The sequence below is a fragment of the Bufo gargarizans genome, chromosome 10 (assembly GCF_014858855.1).
Source record: "Bufo gargarizans isolate SCDJY-AF-19 chromosome 10, ASM1485885v1, whole genome shotgun sequence".
Lineage (NCBI taxonomy): Eukaryota > Metazoa > Chordata > Amphibia > Anura > Bufonidae > Bufo > Bufo gargarizans.
Window position 1 is genome coordinate 54960110 of NC_058089.1, and position 18406 is coordinate 54978515.

Genomic DNA, 18406 nt, shown 5'->3' on the forward strand with positions numbered 1-18406 from the left:
TCCTACTTACCGTGTCGAATATAGAATATTACCATTTTGCCAATATAAATCTCTACTTAATTCAACTAAAGTTTGTAAGTGCTTATTGTACCACAACGGCGTACATCCAATTGACCCTTTCACTCCATACCAGAGTCTAATCAAATACCATGATTTCATAAACAAATTCCTGGCGGATTTTAATTCTCTTTCTGGGTCGGTCAATTGATCCGACTCCAGCAAAGTAAAAAAATTATCATAAGGAGATCTATTCACTAAATGCTTGCAGAGCGGACTATCCATCCACTCACGGAGAAAACAGAACTGAGCGGCCCAAAAATAACCCCTGGAGGAAGGGAGATTAACTCCTCCTCTCTCCAAGGGCTTATACCAATAGTCTAATTTGAGTCTTACACGTTTCCGCCCCCATAATAAGTCCCCAATAATTCTATCAATTTAAAAAATCTATCCCCAATCCAAACTGAAGAATTCTTGAAGACATATAATAACTTGGGGAGGATCACCATCTTAACCAGAGATACCTTATCAGCCTTCGACAGAGATAAACAGAGCCATGTTGTTATTTTGGACCTCAGCTTATTTATCAGTGGAATCAAATTAAGCGGAATAAAGTCTTCCACAGTGGCCTCATTAGAGAGTGGAAGGTTATCTAACGACATGATTCTATTATCCAAATGCATAAGGGTAGTTTTTTTCCAGTTTACATCCAGACCTGAGACCTCTCCAAATTGATGTATCGTTTGAAAAATGTTGAGCAGAGTAGATTGTGTCTGTTGAACATAAAATAAAATGTCTTCTGCATAAAGAGATTCGGTCTTCGATTCCTAATACCCCAAACCCCAGAATCTTAGGGTCCTGTCTCACTCTAACAGCCAAAGGCTCAATATAGATATCAAATAAAAGCGGAGAAAGTGGACATCCCTGGCGAGTGCCTCTAGTCAGAGAAACTTATTTTAAGGTACCCATTTATATTCAATCTTGCAGTAGGGGAGCTATACAGGAGTTTTATCATACCGATAAACCTAGGGCCAAAGCCCATCTTATGGAGCACTCTCCACAGGAACCTCCATTCAACTCTATTGAAGGCCTTAGAAGCATCTATAGACAAGATAGATCGTGATCCCCTTCAGACGACTGTAAATTAGTAAAAAGACGGTGTAAATTATAATGGGTCCCTTTACTAGGCATAAAACCGGTTTGGTCTGAATGTATAGATGATGTAATAACACTAGTTAACCTCATCGCCAGGATCTTAGAGAAGAGTTTAACATCTGTATTGAGAAGAGAAATTGGTTTATATGACCCTAAGTCATTGGGGTCTTTACCCTTCTTTAATACCAATGTAATAACGGCCTCTGTCATTGTTTCTGGAAGAGATCCCTCCTTTATTGAATCAAAGAGAGTTTCCCATAGATGAGGAAGAATAAACTCCCTATATTTACGATAAAACTCATATGGAAGTCCATCCTTTCCAGGAGAGAAACAGCAACGTTAGACATAGACAAGCTCTTTGAGATCCTCAACTGCAAGTGTGAGATTAAGCTATGTTCAGAATTTGAGGGTCCATGTCCAGGTGGTGCTGACTGTAAACATGAAGTGCACATATCCTGCTCTTGTTCTAAGGATATGAAGATCCCTGTCAAAGAACTAGTGTTTATTAATGGTCAAAGAGAGAAGGTTGGATCTGTTGGACAGCATTAAATTGGATAACCAGATCTACCGGAGCACAGAAGACAAATTAAAAAGCAGAAGAGGCAAGAAGATGAAGTAAGAAGAATTTCTGAATATAAGCAGAAAAGTAAGGAAGAGTTAACTTTACAGTCATTACAACCAAATTAAGTTATTTTCTTCGAAGGAGATGAAGAGCCAACGGATGTTGAAGATGAAGATTCTGAAGAACCTTTGCAGATATCATGTGATGATTCTGATGTACCTTCTACTTTAAGTACAAGTCAGTATAATAGATGCGATAATAGATGTTGCATTGCAAAGTATTAGGTATGGTGTCGATCTACGTGCTACAGCTGCCATTACAACTGCCTTTTTTGGATGCTGGATTAATTACTGAAGGAGACAGGAGACTTGTGGTTGATCACAATAAAGTAAAAAGGGCCCAAGAAAAAGTCATGAAATCACTTGATGAAGAATTTCATGTTCGATGACGGATAGGCAAGATTGAATGTATCTTCTTTGATGGACGCCAAGATTCAACTAAAGTTCTGTTACAAGCAGATAACTCAAGTCATCAATTTCCAAGTATTGTGAAAGAAGAGCATTACACTGTTTGCAGTGAGCCAGGTGAAAGGTAACTTTGCCATTTTACTCAAGAGAAAGACTTAAAGGGGGTCTACAGTTTGTTTTAACTGATGATCTATCCTCTGGCATCAGCTTCTGATCGGCGGGGGTCGGACACCCAATCAGCTGTTTGAGAAGGCAGCGGCACTCCAGCAGCGCCGCGGGCTTCTCACCGTTTACCATAGGTCCAGTGACGTCACGACTAGTATCGAGAAAATAATAAACTCCATCTTGCCTGTCTGGTAGAAAGTCTTTTGGCACTACGGATGAATTCGATATTCTTATGATTAGTCAGCAGAGTTATAGGATTGGTAGCTCCCTCCAAGAGATGTCTCCACTCAGAAAATGCACTTTTAATTGCTAGCAGTTCTTTATTCCCAATATAGTTCCTTTGAGATGAGGACATTTGGCGAGAAAAATAGGCTGTAACATCTTATCTCCAGACCGCTGTGACAGGACTGTTCCTAATGCAGAATCAGATGAAACAACCTCAACAGTAAAAGGTAGCTCTGGATTTGGGTGAATTAATATTGGTGCAGATATGAAGAGAGTCTTCAATTTAGTGAAAGCATCCTGAGCCTCTGATGTCCAAGCAAAGTGTACTGCCTTCTTAGTGAGTTGTGTAATTGGTGCAATGATCTTAGAAAAATTTCGGATGAATTTTCTGTAGAAGTTGGCAAAACCAATAAATCTCTGTACATCTTTTTGATTTCTTGGAATTGGCCACTCCACTACAGCCTTGATCTTACTAGGATCCATCCTCAGACCTTCCGGGGAAATGATTTATCCAAGAAACTGAATGGTTGTCTGCTCAAATTCACATTTATGAAGCTTGATGTATACACAGTGTTCTCAAAGCCTTTGCAGAACATTGCAGACCTGTTTGCGATGTTGTTCCAAGTTTTCTGAAAAGATTAAGATATCATGCAAGTACACAATTACAAATTGATCCAGCATATTCCTGAAAACATCATTGATAAAGTGTTGGAAAGTGGCTGGGGTGTTACAAAGTCCAAAAGGCATGACAAGATACTCAAAATGTCCATGACGTGTTCTAAAGGCAGTCTTCCATTCATCTCCTGGAACAATTCGGACAAGGTTATATGCTCCTCTGAGATCAAGTTTAATAAATATTTAAGCAGTACGAAGCCTTTCATGTAGTTCTGCAATTAAAGGGAGAGGATAACAGTTTTTTACAGTGACATTATTAAGTCTTCTATTGTCAATGCAGGGGCACAAGGTAGAATCTTTCTTTTCAACAAAAAAAAAGGGTGCCCCAGCTGGAGTAGATGGCCGGATGAAGCCTTTTTAAAAATCCTCATCCAAATATTCCTTTAAGGCCTTTTGTTCTGGTTCAGAAAGAGTGTAGATACTATCAAAGGGTATTTCAGCTCCAGGTAACAGTTCAATTGGACAATTATATGGACAGTGTGTGGGAAGTGTATCTGCATTCTTCTCATAACAGACATCCTGAAATTCTCTGTATTGTGGAGGTAATAATTCCTTAGCAGACAGTTGGGGGAAGCAATCAGTGAAAAAAAACTATTTCACAGTGATCAGGTTTAATGAGGACTTGAAGCTTCACAGTCTCACGAGGTAACCGGCCCAGAACAAAGTGGTGACCCATCAACAGTTTCCATGTCTATAGGTGCTTTGTTAACAGTGTAATATTATTTTCATGCAAAGGTTATGTCCATGAAGTTACCACCGGCCCCAGCAGAGCAGAACAAGAGATCTCATGTGTTTTAGTGCAGATGTGGATTTGCACAATAAAATGAGAATCAGGATCTTGTCATCACCCAAAGCTAAAGGAGAAATAGAATTTATTTTTGAGTCCAAACGATATGATGTTTCTGGTTTAATCTGATCTTTTATTTCCGTGACAGCAATTGTTCTATGGACCTTGGTTGGGCATTTTATAGCATAATGCCCTGACTACCCACAATAAAGACAGAGATTTTGTGTAAACCATCTCTCTTTTTCTGCTGTATTTAGAGATTTTCATACAATATCAATCTGCATTGGTTCAGATATGGACTCAGTTTTTCGCTGAGTCGATTGACTGAAAGAATAAGTAGGTCTATTTCCCAATGCCCAGAGTTTTTCCCTCCTCCTTTTAGGAAGTCTCTGATCAACTCGGATACACAATTGAATAAAATACTCCAAATCATCAGGGGCTTCCACTCTAGCAAGCTCATCTTTTACTTGTTCTGAAAGTCCTCGCCGAAACTGGCTTTTCTAGGCTGCTAGATTCCATGTAGTATCAGCTACCCAGTGGCGGAATTCTGCATTGTATTCAGCAACTGAACATTGTCGGGTTGTAATAATTCATTTAAGAATTATTAATTATGGTCATAAAAATTATTAACCATAATTTTTTTATTTATAAAATGTGTCATAAATTCTAAAAATCATGACCTGGTGAATTGTAGACAGCCTAATTGATACAATTCACATCTGAGTCCGACTATTTCCTCAGATAAATAAGTTCTTTTTGACGTGAGATGACGTTAATGATAAAACATGTAGTTCTGCATTATACAATAATACACAGGTTTTATAAAAATATGCAGATTTATTGGTTACAAGATTATAAACATATATAAGTAAATAAACACAATGATACATGCAAATGAATATATATAGCATTAATATAAAGCATTACAAGCTTAACAATACATGTGAATGGAAATAACTTGTCACATTATAACCAAGCTATTATTAGGTTAGGATATCAAAATATAAACATAAGTTATATATTACCTCTGTTCAGAGAAAGCCTCATGATATCAGGACGGGCATGTCTAATCCTAGACATCAATATGGAATGCTGAATACATTCCACCCCCCTCTAACCAACTACACGTCACATGACTTCAGGCATGGGCAAATCCAATCAAGGATATAACTTAGTAACATAGTACATAAGGCCAAAAAAAGACATTTGTCCATCCAGTTCGGCCTGTTATCCCGCAAGTTGATCCAGAGGAAGACCCCTCTCTAGTAGCTATAGCCTGTAATATTATTAAGCTCCAGAAATACGTCCAGGCCCCTCTTGAATTCCTTTATTGTACTCACCATCACCACCTCCTCAGGCAGAGAGTTCCATATTCTCACTGCTCTTACCATAAAGAATCCTTTTCTATGTTTGTGTACAAACCTTCTTTCCTCCAGGCGCAGAGGATGTCCCCTCGTCACAGTCACAGTCCTGGGGATAAATAGCTGATGGGATAGATCTCTGTACTGACCCTTGATATATTTATACATATTAATTAGATCTCCCCTCAGTCGTCTTTTTTCTAAAGTGAATAACTCTAATTTTGATAATCTTTCAGGGTACTGTAGTTGCCCCATTCCAGTTATTACTTTAGTTGCCCTCCTCTGGACCTTCTCCAGCTCTGCTATGTCTGCCTTGTTTACAGGAGCCCAGAACTGTACACAGTACTCCATGTGTGGTCTGACTAGCGATTTGTAAAGTGGTAGGACTATGTTCTTATCACGGGAATCTATGCCCCTTCTGATGCAACCCATTATCTTGTTGGCCTTGGCAGCAGCTGCCTGACACTGGTTTTTACAGCTTAGTTTGCTGTTTATTAAAATTCCTAGATCCTTTTCCATGTCAGTGTTACCGAGTGTTTTACCATTTAGTATGTACGGTTGACTTGCATTTTTCCTTCCCATGTGCATAACTTTACATTTATCAGTGTTAAACCCCATCTGCCACTTATCTGCCCAAGCCTCCAGTCTATCCAGATCCCTCTGTAGTAGTATACTGTCCTCATCAGTGTAAATTACTTTACACAGTTTAGTGTCATCTGCGAAAATTGATACTTTACTATGCAAGCCTTCTACAAGATCATTAATAAATATATTGAAGAGAATAGGGCCCAATACTGACCCCTGAGGTACCCCACTAGTGACAGTGACCCAATCTGAGTGTGTACCGTTAATAACCACCCTCTGTTTTCTATCACTGAGCCAGTTACTTACCCACATACAGATGTTTTCTCCCAGTCCGAGCATTCTCATTTTATATACTAACCTTTTATGTGGTACAGTGTCAAATGCTTTGGAGAAGTCCAGATATACGACATCCATTGATTCGCCGCTGTCAAGTCTAGAACTTACCTCCTCATAGAAACTGATTAAATTAGTCTGACATGACCGATCCCTCACGAAGCCATGCTGATATGGCGTTATTTGCTTATTTCTGTTGAGATGCTCTAATATAGCATCTCTCAGAAAACCTTCAAACAGTTTACCCACAACAGATGTTAAACTTACCGGCCTATAGTTTCCAGGGTCTGTTTTTGGCCCCTTTTTGAATATTGGCACCACATATGCCATGCGCCAATCCTGTGGGACATTCCCTGTCAGTATAGAGTCTGCAAATATCAGAAATAAGGGTCTGGCTATGACATTACATAATTCCTTTAGGATACGGGGGTGTATGCCATCCAGTCCTGGCGATTTGTCTATTTTAATCTTTTTAAGTCGCTGATGTACTTCTTCCTGGGTCAGACAGGACACTTTTAATGGGGAATTTATTTTTGCATTCTGCATGTCATCTGACAATTTATTTTCCTCAGTGAATACATTGGAGAAAAAAATATTTAACAGCTTTGCTTTCTCCTCATCGCTCTCTGCGACTTCCCCCTCATTACTCTTTAAAGGGCCGACACCTTCAGATTTATACTTTTTAACATTTATATAATTGAAGAATATTTTAGGGTTAGTTTTACTCTCTTTGGCAATTAATCTCTCGGTCTCTAGTTTGGCCGCTTTTATTTGTTTTTTACATGTTCTATTTTTTTCCTTATAGTTAGAAGAGATAACTGTATCCTTCCGCCCCATCCTGGACTATTTTCACACATATGACTTTGGTAAGACTATTAAGACAAATGACAGGGATATAGGATCTTTGCTAGACCATATCTTAAATGGGAAGGACTTGAAATAAGTCTTTCCTGTGGGAATCCATCACTTAGCTTGGCGAAGAATGATCTATCAATATATATATATATATATATATATAAGCAATTATTTAATGCTTTGCTAGATTATGAGTCTTGATTCTTCTGCAGGTAGAATGAAGTCTCACAATATCCTAAGACTACATCTCAATATGGAGATGATCAATTAATTAATTAATTTATTCGCCAATCTAGATGGTATAATTTCACCCACACTATCAAATTAGTCTTAATAAAATGAAATATTTTCTGTGTCTCTTACCAAGTCCTAGTAGAAATCTCACTTCTGCTCCTAGGAAAGCTGGGTGGTCCATCATAGCGCATGTAACCATGGCTTTTATCTTGATAGACACCTCTAGAGAGCTCCACTTCTCTCTCCTCTCCTCTTTCTTGTATGTGTCTTTTTCTCTGTCCCCTGTGTATGGTTTATGAACACAAACTTATCAGTTAGACACACCTTCCTAGTTTGGAAGTTTCCAATCATAATCGGATGGGCGTGACTATTGATAAGAAATGACATCATAACCTTACCCAGAATGCACTTTTGCTACTGTTGTAATGTCACCTACTCATACCTAGGTGGCACTGCTGTGTAAGCTATTTGCATCATAGTATAAAGGGTTAACTTCTGTAAGTCTGAATAAAGGTATAATATACATTTTGACCTTAAAAGCTTTAATTCAAGGCTATAGGGATTAGATTTGACACTTGTAGCAATTAGAGACAGACCTCTAGGCGTCTCTCTGAATGTTTCTCACATTGTTTATTTGTGTATCGTAAATAACTTCAATGGCTTTGTTTACTCAGGGATATCAGTACCTCCTCTCATACCAAAGAGGTGAATAATTGTTACAAAACACACATCTTCACAGACACTCTTTTAGAGACAAATATTCTCCTAATGAGAAATATATATAATATACTGGATACATGTTGTCTTCATCACATATAACAGTATAATATATATTATATGTTCTACTGATTGTGTTATGCTAAGGACTAAGGTTCATTAAATGAATACATGAATATTATATATTTGCTTCATTGATAAATGCCTAATTGTATAGGTAATTATCACCAGCTGCATAGAGCTTATCTTTACCTCCCGTCATAAATTTATCAGTAGATAAGGAGGCCTCTTCTCAGACTGGTACACTCATGAGAAGAATAACACTAAAGAGTAGAAACCTTCATGTGACCTTATTGTGGCCTTCTCAAGACATACAAAATTGTAACTATAGTCGAGCATGGCTCTTAAAGGGAATGAACATTCATCTTGACTAAAATAAATTGGATATCAATGCATTTACCTATGAAAAGGCACAACAACATTTCCCTTGTCATAGATTGTGTAGTTTGGCTATAGCTGTGGAACATAGGTTAAGGTCATCAAAGACTTGGCTCATAGCAGAGACAACAGTATTTAATTCGTTCAAAAGATCACTATTTGTTTCCACGTATGGTGAAGCCCATGCAAGAGCTTCGTCAGTCAAAAGATTGATGATGAACAATATTTTTTTTTTGTCACTGGTAAATGGAGCTGGCTGCATTTGAAAATATATGAGGCACTGATTTAGGAACCCCCGATAATGACGTTGATGGTAATGGCATGCGTGCATCCTTGGCTTAGCCACACACATCCAAAAGTTCTCTTTGCAATTAAATTATTTCTCTTTGTTGATTTTGTACTAAGTCTTGTAGCTGTGAAATTTTTTTCTTGATAGGTGCTACCAAATTCCTGCAGTTCAGAACCTTGTTTCCTCAAAGTTGTCATAGCAGACTCCATATTTTGGCCAGATTATTCTGTCAGAGTGATGTCACAATTGCTCACCTGAAATGAGGAATCGTCTAGGCCTGGAAGGTAAGGAGTCCAATGGCTGAGACAAACTGGAGCACTGGAGTAGCAGAAGCAAGAAGTGTTGAATAACAGTCTGGGTTGGTAACAGGTAAACAAAGCAGTTTAGAATAAGGCAGAAGCGTGGTAAGGTAGCAATCAAAGTTCGGTACACAAGTAAACACAGCAGTTTAGGATTAAGCAGAAGCGTGTTCAGGTAACAATCCAAGTTCAGTACACAAAGACAGCAGTTTAGGCGGATGCTTAGGAGCTAGATAGAGGCAGGAAGCACAATAATCTGGCAAGGAGGGAGTTCCAAGCTGTGGCTGATTAGGCAAAATGAGCAGAGATTATCAAAGACTAGGAAACTATTCACTAGGTTTAGGAGTGGAGCTGTCCTGAGTAGCTGGTAGCTCATTGAGCAAGGCTACCGCCTGGGACACAGGAGTTTCCTGGTTTGATTCCTGACAGTCTGTCAACCGGGCAAAATGTCTTCTAGTGTGTGTCATAAAGGCATATCTAGCAGTCAACAATCTCTCACCAACAGGTACACTTCCAAAAAGTAGCCTAGATCACCACCACCAGCTTGTGCACTTACATGGTTGCAGGAGGTTTGCTCTCTGAGGTTTCTCGCCTGACATGCCAACATCCATCCATTCAATAATGCAGAAAACATGACTCATCTGAGAAGGTAACCCTTAGCCAATACTGCTTCGAACATTCAAGTCTTTTCTACTGATTCAACTTCATTAGCAGAGGGTCAGCGACCGTCCTGCTTCGGAGTCCCATACACAGTAGAGTTTGCGGAACTGTTGTTTTAGACACAAGTCTGATAGCCCCTGCTTCATTCTGGTGGTGAGCTGCTCCACTGCAGCATGTTAGGCCGCCCTCGCACCCCTTCATAGTCAACATTCACCTCTTACACTAATGGCACATGGTGCTCCGTTGTTTCCATGTCGCTTATTCACAAAGGTGCCATTTATCCACTACCATACACTTTCACCACAGCAGCATGAGAACAGTTCACAAACTGCAAGTTTCAGAAATACTGTCACCCTTGCCCAGAAAGCCAATAATCATCCTTTTTTGAAACTCTCATAAATCTCCCCTTTTACCTATGACAGTAACGAGAGATATGTGTGTAGACAGCCTATCCTACACCTTATATACCAACCAAGCCAGCTCACCACAGGTGACTCATGAGCTATGCGCTGCCGACATCTAAAGTAGGAAGTGGTCAGACTCGGAATAATGGGACTCAATCGTGTATGTGTTCCAATAGATATGGTCAATTGCAACCAAGTAGTTGAGAGGTTTCCTACAGCAAAAACTAATAAAACTTTAAAGTACAACAGTCTGCAAACATATATATTTGGATAACCTTTTAGGTAAAACAATAAACCAAAGTTGCAAGCAGCTGGCATGGACGATAAACCTTAGACTAACATGTTTAAGGTGGAGATTGTGGGCTGAAATCTTAACATTAATTAGTCAAAGCACTTTTTTGAAAATTGCCTCATTTAGAATAGTAGCAGCGTAAACAGAAGGATATTTTGCCTTTTGTTTGTTTAGAAATGTGAGCTTCAGATGTGGTTGAAAAAAAATCTTAGTTTACGTGAAAGGCGTTTGAGGATCCAGCAACTCGGCACAAAAACTCTAATTTTTCCTTGTTTTTGCAAAAGTACATTTCCTGAGCTATCAAATGTGTTATCCATGAAAATACAGCATCCCATTGTAACCGAGAAAGACATTTACATTATTCTGTACATTTGCATACCGTTTTTTTTTTTTTTTTTATGTGTTTAGTTTTATGTTGGCAAGGCTCCAACACTGAAATATTTTGACATTTAATTTTTTTCTTAAGCAGTCGCTTATGGTTAAGACAGTACATATTATTGTCTGTCACCAAGCTTATTTACAGTCCATACATGACAAATGACAAGGAACAATCTCAATGGCTATATGATTTGAGATCTAATATCGAGTGTGCATCAAGTCAATGGCTTAGAAAAAGCAGTAAGCGTCTCCTACTGAAAGGAAAAAAAAATGTGCATATGTATGCCGTGGTGATAAAGTCTACTAAAAATATTACAACATTATTTTAGATGACATTTTTACAAAACTTACTGGAACACAATTCATGCTAGTTCTTCTCATGTCTGGAAATAAACAAGATAAGCAAACTAAGTGCCGTTTGACTCTTTTTGCTGGATTGAGTGGTTGCCACAATGTCCGACTGGGATTCCTTGTGCCCACTAGAAGAAATGATTTTGAGTGTCCACTCGCAGCGCTTTGAATTCTGTTGCAAACTCTATCATTGTGTGATTAGCTTTAAAGCCCCAAATAGGGTTGTCATTTGTTTGGCCTTGATGTATAAGAAACCCTACATTGTGCCAGGGTCTAGTGCATGGGTCAGCAACCTCCAGCACTGCAACTGTTGTGCAACTACAACTCCTCTCCATGTGCTATTCACTTCTATGAGAATGGTGAAGTGCACTTTCTGGGAATTGCAGTTTCACCCCAGCTAGAGTGCTGAAGGTTGCTGATCCCTGGTCGAGTCCTTGCACTTGCAGGGCAAGTGGATTTGGCAGTTCTCGATTGTACATTTTCATTACAATGTAACCACTGTATCTGTAAGGATAAAAAACGGTAATGCGCACTCCCGGCTGTGCACTGGCTCCCCCTAGCGAGGATCGGGGGAGTTGGATGTAGTGTGCTTCAGCCTTGGTCCTCCTGAGTGAAATGAGGCTGCCGCACATTAGTTCCTGTGGAGAGCCTGCCTGTGGTAGGGCTCCATAGCAACTTAGTGTATTTCTCATAGACTCCAATGCTAATGCATTGAAGTCTATGAGAGCAGCAATCTAATGATTGCTTTTTCAAGTTCCCTAGGGGAACTATTAAAAAGTGTAATTAAAAAAAAGGTCTTAAAATATATATTTTTTAAAATAATATAAAAATTTAAATCATCCCCTTTCCCCAAAATTAAAATACATAAAAAATTAAAAAAAATAAACATCATGGGCATCGTCACGTGAAAGCCTGCATACTATTAAAATATTTATTCCATACGGTAAATGGCGAAATGGAAAAAAAAAGTCAAAATGGCAGATTCACAGTTTTTTTGGATCGCTTTGCCTCCCACAAAAATTGATCAGAGCACTTTCATTTCAGTTTAAATTTGCCAACCGATTTATTAGAATCGGGTCCAAAGCGAAAGTGCTCTGAGTGCCATAAAAAGTATGATGGTATGACCCTCTGAGGTTTGCTATGGCTGTATCCAACATCTTTAACGCCAAGACAGCTTTAGTAATGTTAACGTGACATACATGGCTAGGTGTAAACCGAGGGTAGCCAGTTTATTAACACACTGCACTGTCAGATTTTGTTTTTAAATTAAGACATGGTCCACAAATTATCAGTTTTTGCCATCAGCTCTCTTCTCTGTCTTATGACCTATAAAATGGTGGCTGCCATTTTGAGAGATTCGTCTGATTTAAAAAGATTTGGATTCCACTGGAATCAGAATTTTTGGTAAATTCAATACAAATTTGATTAGTTTTGAAATAATTCTCTAATTATGACTTTTTTCACTTGAAGCATAACAAGTTCAACTTAGTATCCAAGGCAATTCTAGGTTAACAGAGAGGGTGCATTTAGGACCCTCATCTACTAACCAGAGAGGAAGGTGGTTAAAAAGAGTGTATCTCACCCTGGAGGATTCAGCATGTCTATTCATGACTTGGACAGCCTATTAGTTTTAATGGGAACCATGTAATGATCCATTTCTTCTGTGGTGGTGTGGCAGGAGAACTGCACAGTTTCATGCCAGGTTCCTTCAGAGGTTATGGATGATAAAAGGGGGTCCCAGCAGCAGTGATTTTCTTATTGTCAGGTTACCTTTAAAATAAAATGTTATTGACTGGGCAGATAACCCCTTCAGACCACCAACAGACATTACAGGGCATCTGTCAGCAGATTTGTACCTATGAAACTGGCTGACATGTTACATGTGTGCTTGAAAGCTGAATGCATCTGTGTTGGTCCTATGTTCATATGTGCCCTTATTGCTGAGAAAAATTATGTTTTAATATATGCAAATGAGCTTCTATGAGCAACGGGGTGTTGTCGTTACACCTAGAGGCTCAGCTCTCTATGCAATTTCTGTGCCCTCTGCACTTTGGATTGACAAGGCCAGGCGTGATGAAGTCCTATCAAAGTGCAGAGGGTGCTGTAGTTGCAGAAATAACAGAGCCTCTAGGAGCAATGGCAACGCCCACGTTGCTCCTACAGGCTCTGGCATATATTAGAACATCAATTTTCTCAGCAATGCAGGCAAATATGAACATGGAACTAACACAGATGTCTTCAGTTGCCAAGCGCACATGCAACAGGTCAGCAAGGAGGATTTTGAATGAAGCAACACTCAAGCATGAGTGCTGCTGCTCTATTTGAAGTTAAAGTGGCTGAAGATGGTACCAGAGGGGTTAACTGTAGCTGAACAAGCATCCAATGTCTTAATTTAGCAAGAGTAGTAAAGACAAAAATGATGTGATTTAAAAGAACAATGGAATTAAAAAATATCATTTTAATACAGATTAGAAAAACTGTAATAAATTAAACCGATGTTATTGTTTTATAGCAGCTCTGAGTTTTGCAGATCTTCCTCGAGGATTTTCAAGAACATCCTGGTGCTCAGGTGTAAGAACCTTTCGTTGAACAATTTCCCACACTAGATTCGGCTGTGGATTTGCAAACTGTTCATCATCTTCCACTTCTGTAACATTCTTCTGTCCTTGCCTAATCCTATGCCTAGCACTTAGATTTGGCTTTTCATCCATTGGAATTCCACACAGAAATCTCTTAACTATCCGGTCTTCCAAAGAATGGAATGAAATGGCAACAAGTCTTCCTTCTGGTCTTAGAAATTTCTGAGCTGCCTGCAGTCCTGTGTGGAGTTCGTTCAGTTCATCATTCACAAAGATACGGAGAGCTTGAAATGTTTTGGTGGCCACATGTGCTGGCCGCTGGAGAAGATCTTTATGATTATAAAAACAAACACCTGAAAAACAAATAAAATAAAAACCATCAAAGGCGTAGAAAAGTCTAGAGAATAAAAAAATACATATTATTTCTTTGCCTTCTTGATCTATTGAATCAACTTCATAACTAAGTAACCAAGATTACTAGAAACTACATCATGAAATCTGCACAATTGAAAAAAGTGCGATTGGCTACAACAGTGTAGAACACGTTCTTAGGAACATCCATTTCTTTGGAATTTCGATGTCGGGAAACAATCAAAAGACTCAAGAGTTCTCTGAACATTAGACCTTACAAAACATTCCTGTACTATCAAAACCAGAACTGATGCCTAAAGGATGTATCCAGCATCCAAATACATAATCAAAATGCTAAGCATGAACTGGGCTAACAGATACAGTATGAAAAAGTAAAAAAGACAAAGAGGCCACAACTAAGTCTCATTAAAGGCAAAGCTTTGCAATCAGTGGATTACTATGGGTCTTACTCCTCTGAAGGTCACTTTAAACGGGAGGATATTACAGCAGTTTGTTGGGAAGTATACTAGTAAACTTGGTGGTGTGTCTTTTTGCACTACTATCGTCACTCAGGAGCTTATAAACTATTATTCATGATCCGAGTGTGCCTTAGCAAAATAATAGTAATAATAATAATAAAAAAATATAACTTTCATTAAGATTCTCTTAAATTTAGTAAGGTAATGATTAAAATAAGTCACTTAAAGGGGTTATCCCATCTTAGACAATGGGGGCATATCGCAAGGATATGCCCCCATTGTCTGATAGGTGCGGGTCCCACCACTGGGACCCGCACCTACAAGGAGAACGGAGCAGAGAAAGTGGAGGAGGGCGCACTGCGCATGCGCAGCCGCCCTCCGTTCATTTCTATGCAGCCGCCATAGAAATGAATGAGAGCGTTGGCCGCGCATGTGCGGTGCGCTCCCATTCACTTCAATGGGAGAGGCGGGGAGCTGTGCCTGGTGGTGGTCGGACCCTGGGAAACCCGGGGTCCTCCAGCCACAACTCTCCTCGGCTCCGTTCTCGTTGTCTGATAGGGACCCGCACCTATCAGACAATGGGGGCATATCCTTGCGACAACCCCTTTAATAGGAATTGGGTCACTAGGTCTCCTTTTCTTGTTTGAGGCGGGGGGTCAATATAATGGGCGGCTCATTTACGGCACTGTAGTTTCTCTCCCTTTCGGTCCTTAGTCTCAGGTTAGGGAATAGTCTAGTGGCTGTATGAGCGACCCCCAGCCTCTGGATACCTCAGGCCTAGTCTAAATCATACTCTTCCTATTTAAAGTGATTCATATGCTGAGATTGCTTGTACTAGAAGCTTCAACGCGTTTAGCCTAACATTTAAGGCTCTTTAGGAAGCAATATCTCTAGTCCCAGCGTCAGAATAAAGGCAGTGGCAATTATGTAGCTACATTACCCTCCTTTTATACTCATAAGTCCTCCTCTTCCCATCTCAGTCATCATCGCTGGGCGGGTAGGGGCGGATCAAGCATTGCTTACTTCATTGTGATCTCGCTCCCTGCTCCTGCCTCTGAGCAGACGTGCCGTGCGTGGGGCGGGCCTCTTGCCATAGGGACCTTCCGATGCGTTGCGGGCCAGCGCTCCTGTTCTCCCTGTCAAAGTTCGCTACTGTCAGCAGAGCGAACTAAAATTCCTGAGTACAAGGGCATCTATACTGTCGCTACTGCATTGCATAGCTGAGCGATCTATTGTCTGAATATACTTGGAGACATTTCTCTCATCGCTGCTGCACTGATCGGCAGGGCGATATAATGTCCAGTCCGATATTTCTATTGGTAATTCCAGCATGATAGCCTATCATTATCATAATCTCCTATGCAACATTCAGCAGAGGGATCTGACGTTCTGTGGGCTCAAGGGGGTATTTATTCCTCAGCCCCAACATATTGATCCATCATTTACGATGATATAAGCTTTCTCCTCTCAATACTTATCCTGATAGTCTTGGACGGGCCATAATATTGCTCATTATTGTGAATCATATATTAACACGTCAGTTATCCCATGCATATTTTTCACACATGGGAAACTGTATACAGAATAGCAAGAACATGATATTAAAGTGTAACTGCCATTTCACTACCAAAAATGAAATTCCTAACATATGTGATGGTTAAGGGAAAATATAAGCCCTTAGCAACTATATTTCTCTGTGCCTCTATTTCAGCAACTTCCTAAGGTGGCTTCTGCTGCTCTTCCTGTGATGATCTTTGCCCTTCCTTGAGGCCATCCTGTATTTCCCTCACTTCCCTTAAGCCCTTGCTCTCCTCACATGAACTAGCAGAACCAATCAGAACGCAGATAACTTCCCACAGTACCCAGAGCAGTGTGTATCCTAACATACAGCTAGCCAGAGACAAACACTGCAATTACATTAAATCAGTAAGCATTTCTTTTAATCTCCTAATAGCCAGCTGTCCCTCATTCTCTCCCAGACTGACAGGGGGGGGGGGGGGGGGGGTGCTGACATTCCAAGCTTTCAGACAATACCAGAATGACATAAATCTGTTCAGTACAGGGGAAGATAGCAATGATAGAAATCGGGATGCTGTGAATGAAGCTGAAAGTAAAAGCAGATTTTACCCGCAATTATTCACAACTTTATTTCTAACAATGATTTCTCCTCTGTTGCTTGGACTAGAGCTGTCATTCTTGTCTTGTATGAAAGTGTGGACTTTCAGCTTTCAAACAAGACCGGTTTCTAGCTGCTACCTTTGAGACGATATCACCATCTGAAGCAGCCCTCCCCCCTCCACTTTCTGCTTTAAACAAAATCGATTTACCCATTATCATATCTATGAGCAACGTTCCTTCCCGACAATCTGCTGATCGGTGGTGGAGGAGACCGCTGCATTTAAATGCTAACGAGCGTTACTATGAACGCTCGGTAGCCATAATCTGTGCGATTCTAGGCCCGTTTAAAGGGCCCTTAACTGGGTGGTAGCACCATCTGCTCAAGTCCATTAAATGTTATATTATGTGCTTATTATTCAACTGAATGGTCAACCACATAGCTGCATGGACGGTCGAAGTGTTTGCCACTTAAACAGAAAGTGTCATCAGACCTATTGTTTAAATTAAATTTTAATGTTAAGCATATTTAATATTTTTTTTAATTTTTTTTTAATTCTTGGTGGTTTTTTAGAAAATTTTCCATGTCACCATTTGTATTAAAAAATAATCCTGCAATTTTCACAATGACCACTGCTATTTTAAGACTTCCTATCTTTTGAGAGCAGCTACATGGGCCATAAACACAATGGACGGGAGTGCGGAATCCCAATGACTTCTATTGGAGGCACGCTATGTGACCTGTGCAGAGGTCAGGAGGGAGCTGATAAGCTGTGATATCACCTATTGTGAACGGTGGATCCTGTGTTATCTATACAGAGGTGCTACTTGTCATTGTAATCCTGCCTATATTGATAATGGCTAATGAAAAGTTACATAACTGGAAATAACGAGCCTCTATTAGGTCTAATGGCCAGTGGAAAATTTGGAGGATTATACACTTTTTAAAACATATATAAAGTGACATGGAAAAATAAAAAATAAATACAACAAGTAAAATAAATATGTTTAACATAAAACATGATTTAAATAGGTCATTTTCCGAAGACACATTCCCTTTAAATAGTGGCTCTTACTCTGGTCCAGGGTGGATTCTTGAGTGAAGAACCCCATTCTACGATTTTTATATCCCAAATTACAGCATATCGACAGGGACTGTTCTCAACAGAAAAATCCCTCAAACAATGAATAGTGTAGAATTTTTTTTTTATGTGCAAGTTTAGATAATTATAATATCATTGAATATAATAATAAAAAACAATATCACCTATGATTTAATTAAGATTTCCCAACTTCTGGCCCAAAATAAAAAAATCTATTTCCACAGCTGCTAAGATTTAACATATAAAACAGTTGTGAATAAATTTACTCTTCGTACATCATTCCTGAACTATTGTATATATACGTTAACCTACGACTATTCATGCCTCGATATATATATTATATAATGCCTCACAGAAGAAAGAGATTAAATAGATAAACTTATATAGATAATGGGCCTTGAACATTCCAATCAAATTATAATAGATATCACATGGAAAAGCAATAGAGTTACATATGTCTTATAACATATCTACCATATAGAGCTTACAATAAGCAGAAATACAGAGGTAGAAAATAACCAGAGTTGACAGCAGACTACCTTAAAGGGGA

The 18406-nt window shown here is 39.3% G+C and overlaps 1 protein-coding gene across 2 annotated transcripts in view; it reads right to left on the reverse strand.

Annotated features, from left to right (window-relative positions):
• Window positions 1-13670: 13670 nt before the first annotated feature.
• METTL15 (methyltransferase like 15) overlaps window positions 13671-18406 on the reverse strand; it is a 285871-nt gene continuing 281135 nt past the window's right edge. For both annotated transcript variants that reach the window (XM_044270341.1, XM_044270340.1), the window contains exon 6: window positions 13671-14161. In XM_044270341.1, coding sequence (XP_044126276.1) covers window positions 13728-14161 — 434 coding nt within the window. In that variant the 3' untranslated portion in view covers window positions 13671-13727. The remainder of the gene's footprint in view (window positions 14162-18406) is intronic.